The 19,745-nt window shown below is 33.9% G+C and overlaps 2 protein-coding genes across 3 annotated transcripts in view; one reads left to right on the top strand and one right to left on the bottom strand.

Annotated features, from left to right (window-relative positions):
• Positions 1-19,745, top strand: part of LOC124534413 — a 109,947-nt gene that overhangs the window by 36,221 nt on the left and 53,981 nt on the right. The window lies entirely within an intron of this gene.
• Positions 17,457-18,444, bottom strand: LOC124534414. Its single transcript, XM_047110280.1, has one exon. It carries the CDS (start codon positions 18,421-18,423, stop codon positions 17,464-17,466), a length of 960 nt encoding a protein of 319 aa, XP_046966236.1. The 5' UTR covers positions 18,424-18,444; the 3' UTR covers positions 17,457-17,463.

Raw genomic sequence — 19,745 nt, 5'->3', positions numbered from 1 at the left:
TATTTCTTGCCGTTCAAATATCTATAAGTGGTGAGTTCATAAAATAAAAAAAAGAAATAGTTAAATTAAAACATTATTCGTAAATTCTTTGATCCCCACCCGCGTCTAGTATAAATAAACTCAAATTGGATTCCCATCGTTTTCCAGATTAGCATAATAACACTAAATGTGCATACATATGTTCCACATGTACAATAACATCATTGTTCCGTGGAAAGTTGAGCCTTTCCATTGTTTGTAATACTTTAATCAGCTTAGTGAACCGTTTTCATGTAAATATTTTTAATGCTGTGTTTAAATTCCGAATTCAAAAATGTCGTTCCTTAAATGGTTCAAATTTGAATGTCTTATTATGGACCTTCATTACGTTGAAACGTAATCCGTAGAGCCAAGTAAAGTATGTATAAAATATTAGGTTTACTAGCTACATAGCACTACACAAATAGAGAGGTAATTTTAGATTTTAATGCTGACCATTTAAATAACTAATTAAAATGATAAATAATATGATATAACAGCTGCATAGACAGCATGTATAGACGTGGAGAAATTTTGATACATACAAAAAGAAAACAAAAGAATATCTTAGCGGAGAATTATTCTTTTAAACCAATCAATCTTGATGAGTAGAATTATCTTTACGAAATTTCAATAGAAATAGATACAGAAACAAAATTCTTGTTTTTTTGTCTCCCAATACTTTGGATATACAGAGCGACTTTCGTCACAATCGGATAAATACATAGCTTGAAACCGGATATATAACCAACTAAAAACATTCATTCTTACTGTATTAAGAAAAGCAGAACAAAATAAAAAACACTCATTTAAGCAAAAGATATGAATAGAATAAAATATGTAATGTAAAGGATTAAAGGCCACCCATCCAATGCATTATTTTCTTAAAATTATTTTTGAGCCTTAAATATTGCGCTAAATGAGATTCTAATGCATTGCATGCATTTAACATGCAACTCCCTGAGTTTATGGTACATCTCAACTAATTCGTCGCTAACGTTAGCGTTGAGCGATAGTTTGCATTTAAAACACAAGCTAACGGTACAGAACATGAGCCACAAAGCTGTTTTGCTGCGGCCTGTCGGACACGGTCTCAGAATTCCCTTAGCGCCAACTATGAGCAATAATGTACTGTATTAGGTTTAACATAATTTTAAAGATTATGGAGTCACCTTTTTATGAAAAGAGATTGTAGTTATATAGTTTTACTAGCGACCCGCTCCGGCGTTGCACGGGTACAATTATGATAATAAATATTCAATTCTGATATTATATTGAATGTAATCAATGTTCAGAGCTTTTCTGACATAAAAAAATATTTATTTACATCACATTAGAAACGTCTAAGATTATTAGTGTTTTGTTAATTACATTGTTAATGTAATATATACGTTCCTTCCTTTCGAATCAATCTATATATTAAAAAAAAACCGCATCAAAAGCCGTTGTCTTATTTTAAAGATCTAAGCATATATACATAGGGACAGACAGCGGTAAGCGACTTTGTTTTATCTTATGTAATAATCCTTTAATCTTTAATAATGACAAGTCTAAATACTAATTTAAGATAATTAGGTGGTATATCCTTAATAATAATATTGGAAAAGCGGCAAAAAACTTACTTAATGAATAGCGCGCTATATAAGCTTTATGTATTACAGTGTTGGCACGGAAAATCATTGACTTTTTGGCAAACGTCGTCCTTCCTATGTAGTGTGTTTATTTGCCCATACAACCTCGTTTCTCTGGTGGCTATGGATAGGTATATGGCGACTGATCCATAACCTGTGTTCAAACCCCAACCAATAAAAGTAATTGGCTATCTCTATCGAAAAAATCTCAGACTGGGATCTGGAAGTTGTTTCTTTTGTCCAGAATCTCGCAACGCAAAGATGTTAGCCCTGCACTACGTCCCTTAATTCTTTCTGGTCGTAGTGCCTCCCATCGGCTTATGAAAGTAGTTCCCTAGTAAGTAAATAAGCCCTAGTTTGCATTAGTCTGCATTCCGTACATACTATAATAACTCCTGCGAAGTTAGCTACTTTCCTTTGAATGTGATCAGTAATGTCAAGAAAATATTGCCATCATCTGCAAATTAATCCTTTCAAAAGTGTATAGAAGAATTACTTGAGCTTCCCTTTCGTTATAATATTTATTAGCTAAGAACAACTCGTTATTTATTACAAAAATTGTTTTAATTAAAAAGGTGATCGGTAAATCAGTGTGAGACGATTAATTTCATATTTTAAAATCCTAACATAACTTCTTATCGAGATAGAGTGTCGCATTACAAAAGAATCACACAAACAAGCCAACTATTTTGTCTGCAATTTTGAAATGCAATTTAATATATTTCTATTCGAAACCACCTGTAGGTTTCTTTTCCAAATCATTAATTTTATAATATCAATTAACATACAAATTTTCACGTTATTTTTTTTAATTTTGTAATTCAATATTTTTGAAAGGTTTTCGGGATTCCGATGTAAAAGCGTACCTACACACAGTGCCCAATGTAATAATTAAACCCTATGTTACCGGGTTACATTCGTAACTAGCTGATATATGTTTTATTACAAACTGTATTCGCGTTCCAATTTTACGAACATAACTAAATCACATTGTACCAAATAAGACGTGATATTCAACAAGTGAGCAAGTGAAGTGAAGTATAGCTAAACTCAGTAAAAAATAGCTACAGCACTTCTTTGATCATAATGAGAGAAACCAACCGCCGTGGCAGCAATCACTGCATCGCACGAGACAGTAACCGTACGTCCCAATTTAGAAGCATTCTGTCTCTGAGCATCGATAGAGAGTCGAGATGGCCCAGTGGTTAGAACGCATGCATCTTAACCGATGATTGCCGGTTCAAACCCAGGCAAGCACCGCTGATTCATGTGCTTAATTTATCTTTATAATTTATCTCGTGCTCGGCGGTGAAGGAAAACATCGTGAGGAAACCTGTGACAAATTTCATAGAAGTTCTGCCACATGTGTATTCCACCAACCCGCATTGGAACAGCGTGGTGGAATATGTTCCAAACCTTCTCCTCAAAGGGAGGGGAGGCCTTTAGCCCAGCAGTGGGAAATTACAGGCTGTTGTTGTTGAGCATCGATCCCCACCTCTTTTGAATATTACGACGATAATACACGTCAATATCGATTCATTGACTCAATCGCGTGTAAATACAGCTTGTAATTAAAATCGATTTAATACATTTTAAATGCGATTACATTTTTTTCGAGTCAGTGTCGTGTCACGTGCACCTGCCCAGATTACGAGATGCGATGCCGATAGCCTCCCATCTGCCGCTGAATATGTTACATTATATATTATTTTAAATCTCATTCGATATACAATGCTACTAGCTATCGCACGCGGCGTTTTATTGGTAGTTTGTCATATGTTAGGAAAAAAAGTAGCTTATGTCTTTCCTGAGCTGCGAGCAGAGATAGCCTAGTGGTTATAACGCGTGCATCTTAACCGATGATTGCGGGTTCAAACCCAGGCAAGCACCGCTATATATATATGTGCTTAATTTGTGTTTATAATTCATCTCGTGCTCGGCGGTGAAGGAAAACATCGTGAGAAAACCCGCATGTGTCTAATTTCATCGAAATTCTGCCACATGTGCATTTCACCAACCCGCATATTCCACCAACCCGCATATTCCACCAACCCGCATTGGAACAGCGTGGTGGAATATGTTCCAATCTCTCTCCTTAATGGAAGAGGAGGCCTTATCTCAGCAGTGGGAAATTTACAGGCTGTTACTTTACTTTACTTTACTTAGGGACAACCCATCACCATCACTTTTCTATCGTTCAAAATTACACATATCAAAACACTAATAGCAACAAAAACCAATGAGGTTTCAGTCCGTGCTATCGTAGCTATCGTTGTCCCTATTAATCTCAAACAGATATACAACCATTTTTATATATTTAATAATAAATGATTACTATAATTAGACAAGTGACATGACAGCTCTGATCCTTTGGGTGGCGCCGCTTGGACAATCTAAGATGTCTTTTTTCATTCGCAGTGTCAGTGACAATGAAAGTAAGTTAGATTAATTCTCGTTGTTTGCCTTGTGAAATAAATTAAAAAAAAACAATATCGTAGCAAGATTGTATTTATTGATTTTCTACTTCATAGTTATTATAAGTCGATATAAATATTTATAATTTTTTTTGTAATGTGAGTCTTAAAATTAGAACGAATCCCGAATACACTTATACATGCACTTTTAAATCACAAACAAGTTAAATTTTAATCCGTTCGGAATTTTGATCCTATCACGAACCGGCCAGAAACTCAATACTTAGCCTTTTTAATCAAAAACAATTGAAATGATTTTGAACATTATCAATAATTATTATCTCAAATTCTTCTACAAATTATTAGCCTAATTCATTTTTTTGACATAATTTTTTTTATAAAAATAATTATCTGTGCTTATTGACATTTGCTAATTTAATCCTTAATATTTAAATGGTAAACAGCCTGACGATGTTAAAGTCGCAGGCTCAGTCCCTTAATCCTACGGCATCCCAACTCTTTACGCTCAAATCAAATCAAATCAATTTTATTCAAGTAAACTTCACAATGACGCGCTTTTGAATCGTCAATAATTAAATACTACCACTGCTCAAGGAAAGAATATGACAAAACGTAAAAGTGTATGTAGTGAGTACCGAAAAACTTTATACAATAGTTACATACTTCGCCAATTAACGTGATAAGATACATTTAGACGTACCAATAGGCAATAACTAACCCACAAAAAGCCTAGAAGTCAAGCACAGATAAAAAAGCAAAATAAGTTTATAAGTCTGACAGTTGACAGGCATTTTAGTTGCTCGCCTTGTTCGTAATGCTTTAGTATTTAATCGAATAACAAAGAGACAAATAAAAGGCTGCGGATTGGCTAAAAAATATTCGCACTGCAATATCATTGGTGTAAATATTTGAGGCTCTATTTGACTCACAATTTTAGTAGTGCGAACAATATAATAACAATATTCTCATACCGTTGTTCCTATTTGTTTTTTTTTAACGTGCATCGCGCAAAAATCATTGAATATTTTGATGTTTTTTTTTTAATTAAAGGGAAGATAATTGGGCTAAATATTGTCAGACCAAATAATAAAATATTTAACAGAACCACAACAACGCGTGGTCGTATCTGCTAGTAGTCATAAATAGTTGCCAAAAAACGAGTCAGTTTTTTTTATGTTAGGCAGTTTAACAAAAATGTTTATGCATTATTGTTTTTAATTTGTGTACTTCATTCGCCAATATAGCCTTCCATTTTTATTTATCTTAATAAAGAAATAATACTTTTGATAAAAAAAATTATATTACTTTTAAATTTTCTTCTCTAGAGCTTTAATTTGATTGAGTTTTAAATTAAGTTTCATATCAAAATAAAAAGTTAATTTGACAGAATAATTAGAAGATTCAGAGTTAATTTAAAATATAAAAAGTACTATTTAAGGAAAATAACAATAAAATACAAATATTAATATAATTTAACAACAATCTTGATTAATTTTTAAACCAATTACCTACTTCATAATTAGAAATATCTTCAATTGTAATTCGAATTCTTTCTAATTTTTAAATTTCGAATATTTGTCATTAACTTTGAAACAAAAATGACATTGTTTTTTTTTTTAATTTTTTTCACAGCAAATACATACAATCATAAGGATCTTGTAAAAGAAAAATACATTTCGATGAAGTTCACAAACTATAGATTAGAAAGCATCGTCTCAACGCAGAACTCTCATAGATTTTCCATTAACACGGTATAACTACTGTTGCCATCCGCCATAATGCATCCGAGGCTATGATAAACAAACTGCAGACGAGCGTTGAGATGTGAAAACGTAATTTCTCTACAGCGGCACCCGTACCGTCGCGCTTCATGTTGGAAATCAATACAGTACATTTATTGCTACACTACACACCTACCTGTGCTTATGTCTATATTCTAGTTCCGATATTCTCGCCTCTATCGCGCGGACTTACGATCTATTAAAAAATTTCAATCCGAAGAAATTGGAAACTAAGACTTCCTAACCTTTGCCCCGAGAACTATGACTCGATAAGTAGGTCCGTCCACTAACCCAAACATTACGCGGTTCAATCAACACACGAATCCTACATTTGTAATACAATTCATTATAGACCCGGTAACCTAAAAGTGTCCATACCAGAATAACAATTGCAAAAATTGTCTGAAACCTTTCCCACAGCTATAAAAGGGCCAACTATTTCAGAGTCGAGCGTTGAGAAATGTAGAATGTACCTAGTTCGGGGAGGAGGGAGGGGGGTCGGTCGATCGCCTCTGAGGCTCGGCGAGCGGAGCGGCAACGCCGCGGCGCGGGGGCGTGGCGGAGCGGCAACGGTGCGATCAGCTGTTGCACGCTTATAAATTCAAAACAGGCGGCTGCAATCCCTCGGGTATCGCGGATGTAGGGCGAATACTCAACATTGATTTCCAAGAAGGAAATTCGTGAGTTTCCATACATTGTCTGTAAGGCGCTATCGATCGGCGCGTGTCTAGTTCCGCCGCGCGACGGTGTTGGACGCTCGTGTCAGGATTGAGAGGACGTATGAGGATCGTAATCAATTTCAAGTGTCATGAGAACTAATGGTATATTTAATGGATCCCGCTTGCCTTTGTTATTGGTCGCAGATCCCGATCCAACAAAGCCGTTCCTAATAAAATGGACATAAGATGTCGTGCTTAATGTAGACGAAACAAATACAACGAAGGTAGAAATCTATTCAAAAATTTGAAGTGTTCGCTTTTCTCATTACAGTATCAATTATTAACATTTTCTATCATTAAATGGAATTCAGTAATTCGACAGAAAAAAAAAAATTGACGTTAACTCCAGATCGACTCGTCATAAATGACATTTATCCATTTTATAAGCATTCGAAAAAAGAAATAGTTCTAAATATTTCAATTGTTTTAAATTTCTTAGCCAGTTGTTATCAATACATTTTTTGAAATTGGAACTTTCTAATCAAATTGGAATGCATACAGATCGAATTTTCAAGATAAGCAGCGTCAAGTCTTTATTTCCATACAATAGGATATTTTAGATGAAAGAAACAATATTATAGTTAAGGCGACGCCTCACACGCGATAATATCAGGACATGGTATCTTTATTGGTATCTGCACCAAATATAGCGCAGATAGAGATCAACGCTTATGTATCCTTAGGACAAAATATAGAAATGCGGTATTAAAATAGCCAACTGTTTTGTATATTCAGGACATTGACTGGTGTCTAGGGAGTTCTATTATGTGAAAAGGTCCTAAGTTTACTGATATATTAGGGCAAGATATATTCGTAAATAAATATTTATAAACAAAAAACAGTTCAGTTTTCATTTGGAGATTCATAATTGTAGTCGATGCAATAATTATTATGATCGAATTGCAATCACAAAACTCGCTGCTTTTATTAAAAACGCCAATTGTTTTGTTGATGATTGACTGTTGAATCAGTTTCGAGGTCTTCTGATTTCAATATCAATGTGATTGGATATCCATTTTAGGGAGATCACACAGCTGTATTGGTTGTTTTCTTTTTCGTTAATTTCTATTCAACCAGTGCTATTTTGTTTTAATTGATATAACAAAAAATATATCTCCAGAAAAAGATTCTCTAAATAAAAATATCATTCTGTCTAAATCCCTTCAAATTATTTAAGGGTCTAGTTTTTTGCTACTCACCGTGTTATTTCATTTGTATGAATTAATAAAAAAAAAAACATTTAAATCAAAACTGTAGGTTACGTAAAGAGTGGATCAAACGTACTTTTGAAGTTTTCAATTCCATATTCAAAAATCTTAAAAACCTCTTTACATCATTTGAACCGAATAACTTTGGCTCCCTCAAAAACATTTCTTTGTTGTTCAGAGTTACCCAACAATTGTATCCATACAATGCCGTCTAAATAAGTTTATTCCGAATTCGAAATCCTATCATCTGTCTCTCCAGCCAAACTTACCTGAATTTATTTAAGCTTTTGCTTGTTTAGCGCCTTGCGGTATAAAAAAAATAGCATTCAATTTAAAAAACGTAGAAAATCTCTGGAAGTTTAAGAAAAAGTACAATGACCTTTTTCGGTTCAGGAAAATCTTTGCAACTGTCTATATTTGAGTATTCAGAATATTACTTGCATTTTTTTCTTTTCCTTAAAAATGAAAGAAGAAGTAATGATAGATCCTCTAACTTAAAATTCGTTAATTGACTATTAGTAGGTATTTTGTGCATTGTGAATTTACTTTAAAATCAATTGTAGTAATATTAGATATTGTATTTAATGAAAAATACAAACAAATTCATGAAATTGTTTCATTGTATTTCTCGACTCTTTACTAGCGTCGTTTTAATTATTTACGACTTAATCTAAATTTAAAAACAAATAAAAAAATTCTGTCGGACATTCACTTATACCTTAAAGATCGTTAATGGCCCACAGCTAAAAATGGCCTTTTCACTTATCACGAAGGTGCCTTTTTTTCTGTCTAAAATTTACTTACATACAGTTACAATGTCCTTACTCACTGATCCACTACAATTCAACGACGTATGTTTAAACGCTTAACAGATAAACGTTTAAAAACAAAGAAAATCGTAATATTTTGGCATTAAGGTCGTCAAAATTGTACGCCTATTTTATTAGAGCTAAATCTATGTCGTATATATTTATTTTACCTGTGTTGTGTACAGTAAGGTATAAAGTAAGTAAAAAGTATAAAAATATAGTTAGATATTATTATAAATTAAGAAAATTCAATAAGCGTTGTTTATATATCCAGGTATCCCGTCGTCTTAAGTTTAAATGAAATTAAGTTAAGTATTTCGCTGTAATCCGACTAGCGATGCGGTTAAGTTAAATTAATTCTGAACATCAGGAGATTAGCGTCGGATTAAGTGTTCGCATCAATTCTAGAACAATAAAGGAGGTCGTGTTATACTTATTTATGTTGCATGTTTTATCTGTGGACGAGAAATTTGCCGCGGTTTCGTTTGTTTTTAATTAATAACCTGTAACGTATGAATCGAAATAGACTATATTGTTTCATTTATGTCATACGAGAATAAGAAATTAATATAAGTCTAGTCACATCAATGGTCTTATTTTACAACAGATGAAACTGCGGCACATAACTACTTTAATTGTATACCCGGTAGGATATTATTTTGGTTAAACATTCAAAATCAAAATATACTATATTCAAGTTGGCTTTTACATGTACTTTTGAATCGTCTTTTACAACTATATTTAGTGAAGCTACCACCAGTTTGGAAAGAAGATTCTACCGAGAAGAACTCAGTAATTACTCAATTTCAATATTTAAAAATACAGTCATGTTAGTTAATTACAATAACATATGTATGTAATATATCCAGCCGGGAAGTCAACAAGTATTAACTTCACGCTTTCTTTTCGTTATTCAAGAAAACAGAAAAACATTGATAAAATCGAACTCTCGAGGGAAAAGATATTTCCAATAATCTTTTTCACGAATTACCGAAATACCACAAACCGCAAGTATTTGATATAATATTAAATAATCCGGTTTCAGTCGCGTTAGTTGTTGAGGAATTCTCGACATGATTGGAAGGCTATGGGATTACGTTCGTTCGTTAAGACTCGAAACGTCGGCGACTAAGACTTCTCGAAACACGTCGGGTAATGCTCGATGATTAATACTAGCAAAGATAACGTTCATTTTCACAGCCTCGTTGGTCTAATGGATAACTTGTAATGCCGCAAATTCCAAGACCCTGTATTCGAACTGGCTAATTCATCAAAACTTATTTGCTGTTGAGAATCTCTCAGTAATCTTAACACATGAAACTTCTTGTACTTTTTTATGATAGAGGCAGGCGGATGATTAAACGGTCCACCTGATAGTAAGTGGCCACCACTGTGCATAAAAATTTGGCCATAAATATATAACCAATGACCATTCCTCAACGCACCAATGCGCTACTAACCTTGGGAACTAAGATGTTAATCCCTTATGTATGTTGTTACAATGGAGTATGGACTAAGATCTTAGTTGTCCAACTTACCCTAAACACAACAATCGTAAGTGGTGTTGGCTTGTTGGCAGTTGGCTTCAAATCTGAGGATTTGGTGGTATCAACACTAAAAGCAAAAAAGCTTGCATGTCGCATTTGATTCGCATTACCTTTCGTCCAATGTGCATTTTCCATGCAGAGAGATTTGAGATTATCCGTCTTGACCGAAATTGGTCGAAAAATCATCACAAATCTTGACACCAAACGACAGCAATTTGGTCCAACATTCGTAGCGTCTCTCAGAGATGTGAAATTAGATTAATTTCATCGCGTCCTCAACCGAATTTCGTCATTACAAGCACTCTTAGCCGTTTTAGGAGAAGGCTTAGGACGGTTGTTAAGTCTAAGTACTTTAAGTAGGCTGCCATGTGCAGGATAAGTCTCTCAAGTTACGAGATACGTGTTCTTTGAAACATCTCTTAAAATATAGGTAGCTATTAACTACGACTACATCATCTAAAGAGTCAAGATGGCCCAGTGGTTAGAACGCGTGCATCTTAACAGATGACTACGGGTTCAAACCCAGGCAAGCACCGCTGATTCATGTGCTTAATTTGTTTTTATAATTCATCTCGTGCTCAGCGGTGAAGGGAAACATCCTGTGACATATTTCATATAAATTCTGCCACATGTGTATTCCACTAACCCGCATTGGAACAGCGTGGTGGAATATGTTCCAAACCTTCTCCTCAAAGGGAGAGGAGGCCTTTTGCCCAGCAGTGGGAATTTACAGGCTGTTGTTGTTGTTTGTTGTATATCATCTAAGTCCACTGACGTCAATCTTAACAGAAAATAAAAATTATTAATAATAAACAATAAACGACAATCTCTTTTGTGAATTTAAACATACAATAAAATACACACTTACATAAATATTACACTCACATAAATAATAATAAAGCTTTCGACAAATAATCTTTTAGTGGTTACTTATATAAAGATAATATCGTGATAAACGACAACATGTTTATGAAAATTATGGGAAAAAGATAAATTATTTTGTAATTATTATTTTTTTTATTCGAAAGAATATAAGTCATATGTTTCATATCTTATTTTTTTTTAATTAAATTTGTATATCGTAAGAAGGCATAAGTTCTACTTCGTACAGCCCTGTTTCATCGCACCTACTCAGCGACTATTTTACTGATTTTTATTTTTTAAACGTAGTACTTTGTTTTGTTGTATTCTTGTTTATTTTAATTGATTGATAGTTTAATGACAAACACGAGTGTGTTAAGAAATAATCGCAAGACCTCCCGAACATCGAGCGCTACCAAGAATTACCATACCGTGAGAAATAATCACACCATGCATTCCTTGAAGCTACCACCTGTTGCCAGCGTCGCTGCTTTGTTTCGCAAGACCTCCCGAACATCGAGCGCTACCAAGAATCACCATACCGTGGGGACCATTCAGTGATTTACCGATTTCGTATATAAATATGTAATTCAGACTACAGAACTTCACTTTTTGTTCTAACATCGAACAGACTGTCACGTATATTATAAATTAGAAATAATTAATTGTTAAATTAAATTATTTAAATAAACGTATAAGTTAAATTCGTTCGGTTTCATTCTGCATCCTCAACGGCAGCCCTACGTAATTGGCGCAGTCGGTAGGATGCTCGCGGAACGTTTCGCGTAGAAGATTTCCGTAATCGCGTGAAGCCCCGCCGTAGCTTGTCTAGCTGCTGCATCCGTAGCATCCGAATCTACGAGTAGTGCTGCACGAGAGGTATCCAGACATCGATAACGCAGAGAGACCGAAACATGTTCATGTGAGTACACTAGATTCTTTTTAGTGGTTGCTCAATCCTAGCCTAACTAACCTGTGTGTTAATAAAATTTGCCAAGATTTTTCATTTAAGAAAATCGAAGGAACCTAGGATAGTTATTAGTAGTAGGCAAACTTTCGTAGATAATAGAAGAGATATTAGTTTAAGTAGTATAGAAGAACAAACGGAAATGTCTGAGTTAGACACCATTTATAAAGCCTTAAGGTTGGTACCCGAGTTCGACGGGAACCCAAATGTACTTACTAGATTTTTAAAATTATGTGATCAATTGGTAGGACAGTTTTGTAGTGATAGTAGTAGTGAATTAAGTAGGTGTGCTCTTCTCAACGGAATTCTTAACAAAGTAACAGGCTCTGCTGCTCGCTTAATTAATTCTAATGGGATTCCATCCGACTGGCAAGGCATTCGAACTGCTTTAGTGAACAACTTCGCGGACCAACGAGATGAAACCGCTCTATATAACGATTTAGCTATTTTATCGCAAGGTTCAAAATCCGGGAACCCACCCCCTACGAACTACTTTAAATCTAAAGAAGTAAATTACAATAGTTTCATTGACAATTCTATATACGATGAATATGCCGATTATTACGATCCTTATTTAACAGAGCACCTATTGCAGGAATATATACTAGATCACCGTAAGCGAATGTTAAAGGTATACGAAATCATTAATGAAACCGCCCTTCAGCGTCGTACTGAAATAACCGAGAACATTAATAGAAATGGCATAAAAAATAAAACATATGCACCTGATCAACGAATCTATGTCAGAAATCCCCTAGCTAATAGACAGAAATTAGCTGCCCGCTATACGAACGATACGGTTGTAACAGATTTACCTATACATATTTATACAAAGAGAAAGAGAGGATCCGTACCCAAGTCGCGCCTGAAACGGGTACCTAATCTCCGGAAATTTAGATTATACGGACGCACTAAAGAACGAAAATGCCATTGCTATTCTACAAAAGAACGAAAATAACTTAGCCATTGAAATAAATCATCAAATAAGTTTAAGCAAGCAGTGGGCATCTCAGAGTTCAAATGTTACAGATAGGATAGTAGAAAACCAGAGGAAAATAGAGAACATTATTAAAACCATCTTAGATAATGATGTTAGGAAAGAAGAAGATGCAATTAAGTATTTTCATTTAGCCCAGCTACTTACAATACTAGGTGATGACATAGACAATTTGTCACAAGAGTTGTCAAAACTACAGAATCTATTGGCATTCATAAGAGCTAAAAGCATCCATTATTCCGTTCTCGATTACGACACTTATATAGTTATGTTAAATAAACTAAAAGGTTTATACAATTCAAATGTAGTGCTAGATATTAATTTTAGGGAATATTTAGATCTATTAAGATTAGGATATTATTATAAAGATAATGATATAATCTTGGTAATTAAGTTTCCAATCATGAATCCCAATAACTACATCCTTTACAAATTGTCCTTAGCCCCTAATAGTAATGATAAAATTATAATCCCTACCTATCCATACGTAGCAATTCACGAGAAAGATCTACTGTATATAGAGACAGAATGTCCGAAGTACAGTCACGGTCATCTTTGCGAGGACAACTTAAACCGACACTATGGAGAGCAAACGAGCTGCATTCAACATCTTATACTCCAGCAACATATCCATGAAACCTGTCGGGTTACTCCAGTAATCTTATCTTCTCAAGCCATGGAACAATTGGATGATCGTCACTATGTTCTGAGCTTTCCCAACTTAACGAAAGTTCATTTAACCTGTTCTCAAGATCAATACAAAAACCTTCTCGGAAGCTATCTAGCTGAAATACCTAAAGGGTGTGCTCTACAAACGTCCATCTTCACCATCACTAACCACCATGATCAAGTAAAAGGACAAGTTTTGAAAATGTTGAATGTAGAATATAGTAATGAAGATCCATACAAAGCGACAGCGAAGAACATCTTGAAATTGAACAGTATAGATTTGACTCACTTACATTCAACCAATACCAGGATTGCCTCTCAAGAACCAGTGACTTTGGAATTGTCGAACTTAGACACGCTCTATCACACGACTATACCTGTCTACCTACTCATCGGTGCATCAGTACTCACTATTAGCATCGTCCTCATTCGTCGCAAATGTATGCATTTAAGAAATACCAACCAGAAGGACAATGAGGCAACCAGAACACAAGAAGTCCAGGACAGCCCCAGAGATCCTATGTCTCTATCAGCACTATTTTCGACAAAAGTCTCCAAATAGCTGCTGATCCTGCGGAGGGAGTTGTTAAGAAATAATCGCAAGACCTCCCGAACATCGAGCGCTACCAAGAATTACCATACCGTGAGAAATAATCACACCATGCATTCCTTGAAGCTACCACCTGTTGCCAGCGTCGCTGCTTTGTTTCGCAAGACCTCCCGAACATCGAGCGCTACCAAGAATCACCATACCGTGGGGACCATTCAGTGATTTACCGATTTCGTATATAAATATGTAATTCAGACTACAGAACTTCACTTTTTGTTCTAACATCGAACAGACTGTCACGTATATTATAAATTAGAAATAATTAATTGTTAAATTAAATTATTTAAATAAACGTATAAGTTAAATTCGTTCGGTTTCATTCTGCATCCTCAACGGCAGCCCTACGTAATTAGTGACCAAACATCTAAATAGCAATAAACTTTTATGGCTTTTTTTTTCTTTTATAGAAAGGTTGGCGGACGAGCATATGAGCCACCTGATGGTAAGTGGTCACCATCACCCATAGACAATGATACTGTAAGAAATATTAACTATTCCTTACATCGTCAATGCGCCACCAACCTTGGGAACTAAGATGCTATGTCTCTTGTACCTGTAGTTACACTGGCTCACTCACCCTTCAAACCGCAACACAACGATACTGCTTACTGTTGTTTTGCGGTAGAATATCTATGGATATTCTTAGCAATAAACAAATTTCACTCCCCAAATTATGATTTATTGATCGACATCTCAATAACAATGAAAGATACGTACAAAAAGCAGGGGCATTAATTATACTTAGATCGCAAAATAAAAACATACGCGACCACCAAGCACGAAAATCGACAAAAAAACCATGCACTCTGTTAAAAATAATGGATTTTAAAACATACAACTGGCTTCCTATACGACGATTGTGAAAAAAAGCATGAAACAATATTGTTTTTGAACTGTACAAATTTAATAAAGAGTTTCTGCTCTAAAATTGTCGTACCCAATAACTGCAAAGTGTGCTTTCAAAACATAACATCGTATACAAATAAAGTTGCCGGCAATCCAAATATAACTAAATTAATTACGTTATACAGTATGTATGTACTTTTATAATGAACTATTTATTTAGTTTTTGTTCATTGTTGAATATTTGTGATTTGAAACAACCTGTATACCTTCCTCAAAAATTCGATGATGTATAAACATTTTTCAAATTCAGCTGATAGTTCCAGAGACTACACTTTTAAAAAAATATCTTCATTATATTTGTACATATAATATAAGATATTTTTTCGAAAGTTTCATAAATATCTTTCGCACGTGGCATTCGCTAAATAATCTGTGCCTGTAACACAAATAAAAGAAAACTAAGTAATTTATTTATTACCTATGGCAGAGTTTCGTAAATTCAAAATCATATGTAGTAGAATAAAACTTGCCCAGATGTCTTAAATATAATTAACTGGTTTGCCAATAACATAAGAAGACTTAATTGTTTTAAAATTTTATTTGTACATATTGTTACAATGAAATCTCATTAAATAAATATTCCTGCGAACTATACAAGCAACTATAAGTGTTTTAATACCTATACATATACTGTAATCCTTATTCCATATGTGACCCTGTAACGTCTTAACGACTTTACCAATTGAAGTAATTTATAAAATATTTTTATTTGAAGCAAATGTTCACAGCTACTTAATGTATAATATAGGGATCGAATACGTCTCTGTATAATTATTTATTATAATTAAGTAAATATCCTTGTTGCCTCAACTGGTGACTCCTGTCACCAGCCCTCCTGGGCTGGTTCGCTGGTGGTCCGTGGTGCCCGGAGGCTCGGAATTGCGATTCAACGGGGAAATGCTGCTATAATTCCTACCACCATTTCACGCGGTCAAGATTTATACAGTTACTATTTTTAATTCATATTTTTATATATTTAAGTAGTTAATGTTATTAAATAATATTACTTCAGAAAACAATGTCGTCCCATAAGATAAACTTTTCAAGAAATTATTGATTTTGAAATATACGTAATATACGAATAAATCCTCCATTGTTGGACAACATCACTCTGAGAATAATTACTCAAGAAGCTTTTAGCTCTGCACTACTGGGTTGTAATTACAAACACACACATGCGCAATCTACTCATAAACAATCCAAAATCCATTTTTATTTTCCTTTCTCACATTATTAATAAAACACGTCAATATTTATGGTACAATTTCTTAAGATGTAATTCGTCAATCAAACCATTTGAAAAATAGTTACTGATATCAACCGTATAGAGGTTAGTAAAAGATAATTTCTTAATTAATACATGAAAATATTACAAAATATAAAAATCCTCTCCTCAGTTCCTTTTGATGATTTGGCGGTTCTTACAAACGTAAAAAGTATTAATTGACGGCGAAAAGATTATTAATTTTGTTCTAAATTATATTCGATAAAAAATCTGATATATTATTTTAAAATTCGAAAAAGGTTTTTGTCGCTATGGCGGAAAAGTAAATTTGACACACGAAACTACGAATCTATGTAATTAAGTTTAAAAAAAGAATTCGAATTCGAATCGATGACATCCTTGACTGCATTTAGGTTACAACAATGTAACAAAAAAACATTAATAGAGTCACACACCGAAATGACAAACAAGGGCTGCCGACGGAAGTGCAGCGGAGCCCGACGTTCAATAATTTGCGTGCGGGGGGCGGTGCAGCAAGGTCACTGTCGCTACGGTACACGCGATTCATTCATGCCGTACGAGCGATTTTTTTTGAATTTCGAACGCTCCCAGCTCGGTGTGAATGTGTTCAAGTGATAAAAAGTTTTATTAACGTTCTGTCATAAGGCACAGATTAAACATAACAAATACAATAAATGCGAACTTTTTAGAAAGCAGATTTAACATTATAAATTATTTAATAAAACCAATTAGGTATATACTATTTAATATTTTTTTTAAATAAATCCGTATCAATGTTGTTAGATGACGAATGAAAGTACTATTGATCCAGGAAACTCAAATTTTATTTGGAACATTGCTTTACATATTGTAACAAAAAGAAAACATCTATAGCGCGATTTAATATCCTACTAATGCCATCTATTAATGACAACTAATAAAATAAGTTGATAAATATAAACATGAACATGCCGCCCGCCAAAAGGCGTTAGGCCTTTTAACTAATAACTATAAAAAAAAACAAAAAAAGAAACTAGTTACATTATACTATAAACTTTAACTAATACATAAAATATTTTACTAATCCTCAATTGGTAGTAAACACAGCTTGTGAATAGGACGTTTGACAATAGTGTTCTTACATTTTACACTAACAACACGAACGTAGCCATCTGCCCCAGGATGTGTTGCAACTACACGACCCAATAACCACTTAGACGGTGGAAGTCTATCATCTTTAATCAGAACAATATTGCCAACCCTTATGTTAGTTTGAGATCTCATCCATTTATGACGGTTTTGTAACTCAGTTAAATATTCTTGACTCCATTTACGCCAAAAATATTGTAGTTTTTGTTGTAAATAAGTCCATCTATTATTGTAAGAATATACAACATTTTCATTGCAAGTTTCGTCAGGAATTGTAATTAGTGGCTCACCGATTAAAAAATGTCCCGGTGTTAATGCAAATAATTCATCATTATCATTTACAGTAGTTAATGGACGAGAATTCAAACAACTCTCTATTTGATATAATAAAGTAACATATTCTTCATAGGTAAGTTTAGTCTCACAAAGTGTTCTTTGTAAATGAAATTTTACAGACTTAACTGTAGCTTCCCATAACCCTCCCATATGGGGTGCTCCGGGTGGATTAAATTTCCATTCAGTTGAATCTTTAGCCAACAATTCAGCTATTTCGGGTGATAAATTAATCATACTTTGTTCAAACATCTTTTTTAATTCTTTACTAGCACCTATAAAATTAGTACCACAATCGCTTATAAGTTTTTTACAGTGTCCTCTTCGAGAGGTAAATCGCCTAAAGGCAGCTATAAAGCTTCCACTTGTTAGACTTGTGACTAATTCTAAATGAACTGCCTTAACTGCTGTGCATACAAAAACAGCAATATATGACTTTTGAACTCTATTTGACCCTCGACCACTAAAAAGTTTAAGCAAGACAGGGCCTGCGAAATCTACACCGCTTATACTGAAAGGTCTTTGTTGAGTAACTCGTTCTTTAGGTAAATTACCCATTAACTGACTAGCTAACTTAGGTGAATGGCTCCTGCACGTAACACATTTATGAATTACACTTTTTATAATATTTCTAACGCTAAATATATAATATTTACTTCTTATATAATTGATCATCAACTGACAACCTCCATGCATAGTTTTATAATGTGCATCAAGAACAATTAAGTATGAAAGTTTACATTTTTTATCTAGTATAATAGGATGCTTAATAGAATCAGAAAGATTAGAGTTTTGTAAGCGACCTCCAACTTTTAACAAATTATTATTTATAAACGGATTAAGCTTTGTTAATTTATTACTTTTACTTAAACCTTTATTATATTTAATTGCTGGATTGTTGCCTTTAAGTATACTTATTTCATTACTAAAACTCCTTTCTTGTGATATTCTAATCAAAGAATACAATGAATTCTGTAATTCATAAGTTGTTAGGTAATTGAAATGTGTACATTTTTCTATTTTCTTAACTTTATATTGACATTTATAAAAAAATTTAAAACAATATGCAATTACTCTAACTAGTTTTTGTAAAGTTGAATATTTATCAAAAACATCAAAACAATTATTAATTAGATTACTATGAACTAAAACTTTTATAGGTACACGAGTTTCTAATTCTGTGACTGGAATGTCCACTTGCTGTTTGATAAAGTTTTTATCACTATGCAACCATGAAGGTCCATTCCACCATAAATAGTGATTTGGAAGATCTAACGGGGAAATGCCACGAGAAGCAACATCAGCAGGATTCTCGTGAGAAACAACATGGTTCCATTTCTCCTTTTCTATAACATTTATAATTTCAGTCACACGATTCGCAACGAATGTACTCCAGTGTCTAGGAGGTTTTTGTAACCAGGCTAAAACAATTGTGGCATCTGTCCATGCGTATACGTTATTCGAATCAATATTTAGAGTAGCCTTCACCCTCTTTATTAATTTAGCTAAGAGTACAGCACCACATAACTCTAACCTGGGTATTGATATCTTTTTCACGGGAGCTACCCTTGTCTTACTCTCTATCATAGTAATTTTAATGTTTGTAGATGTTATTATTCGACTGTAAATTACAGCTGAATAAGCTATATCAGAGGCATCAGAAAATCCATGCAATTCGACTTTCAGTATTTTATCTGACATGCCAATCCATCTATCTAGTTCTATCATAGGCATTTCTTTCAATTCTTGTCTAAACTTAACCCATTCTTGATTTAATGGTTGTGGAATAATATCATCCCAATCGAGTTTATTTATCCATAGCTGTTGCAGCATATTTTTAGCCTTTACGACAATAGGAGCTAACCACCCGCTAGGATCAT

Source organism: Vanessa cardui, chromosome 12 (assembly GCF_905220365.1).
Source record: "Vanessa cardui chromosome 12, ilVanCard2.1, whole genome shotgun sequence".
NCBI classification, from domain to species: domain Eukaryota; kingdom Metazoa; phylum Arthropoda; class Insecta; order Lepidoptera; family Nymphalidae; genus Vanessa; species Vanessa cardui.
This window is presented reverse-complemented; position numbering and strand designations above follow the sequence as displayed.

Coding starts and splice junctions, on each gene's coding strand:
- LOC124534414 (XM_047110280.1), bottom strand. CDS start 18,423: ATGGGTAATTTACCTAAAGAACGAGTTACTCAACAAAGACCTTTCAGT.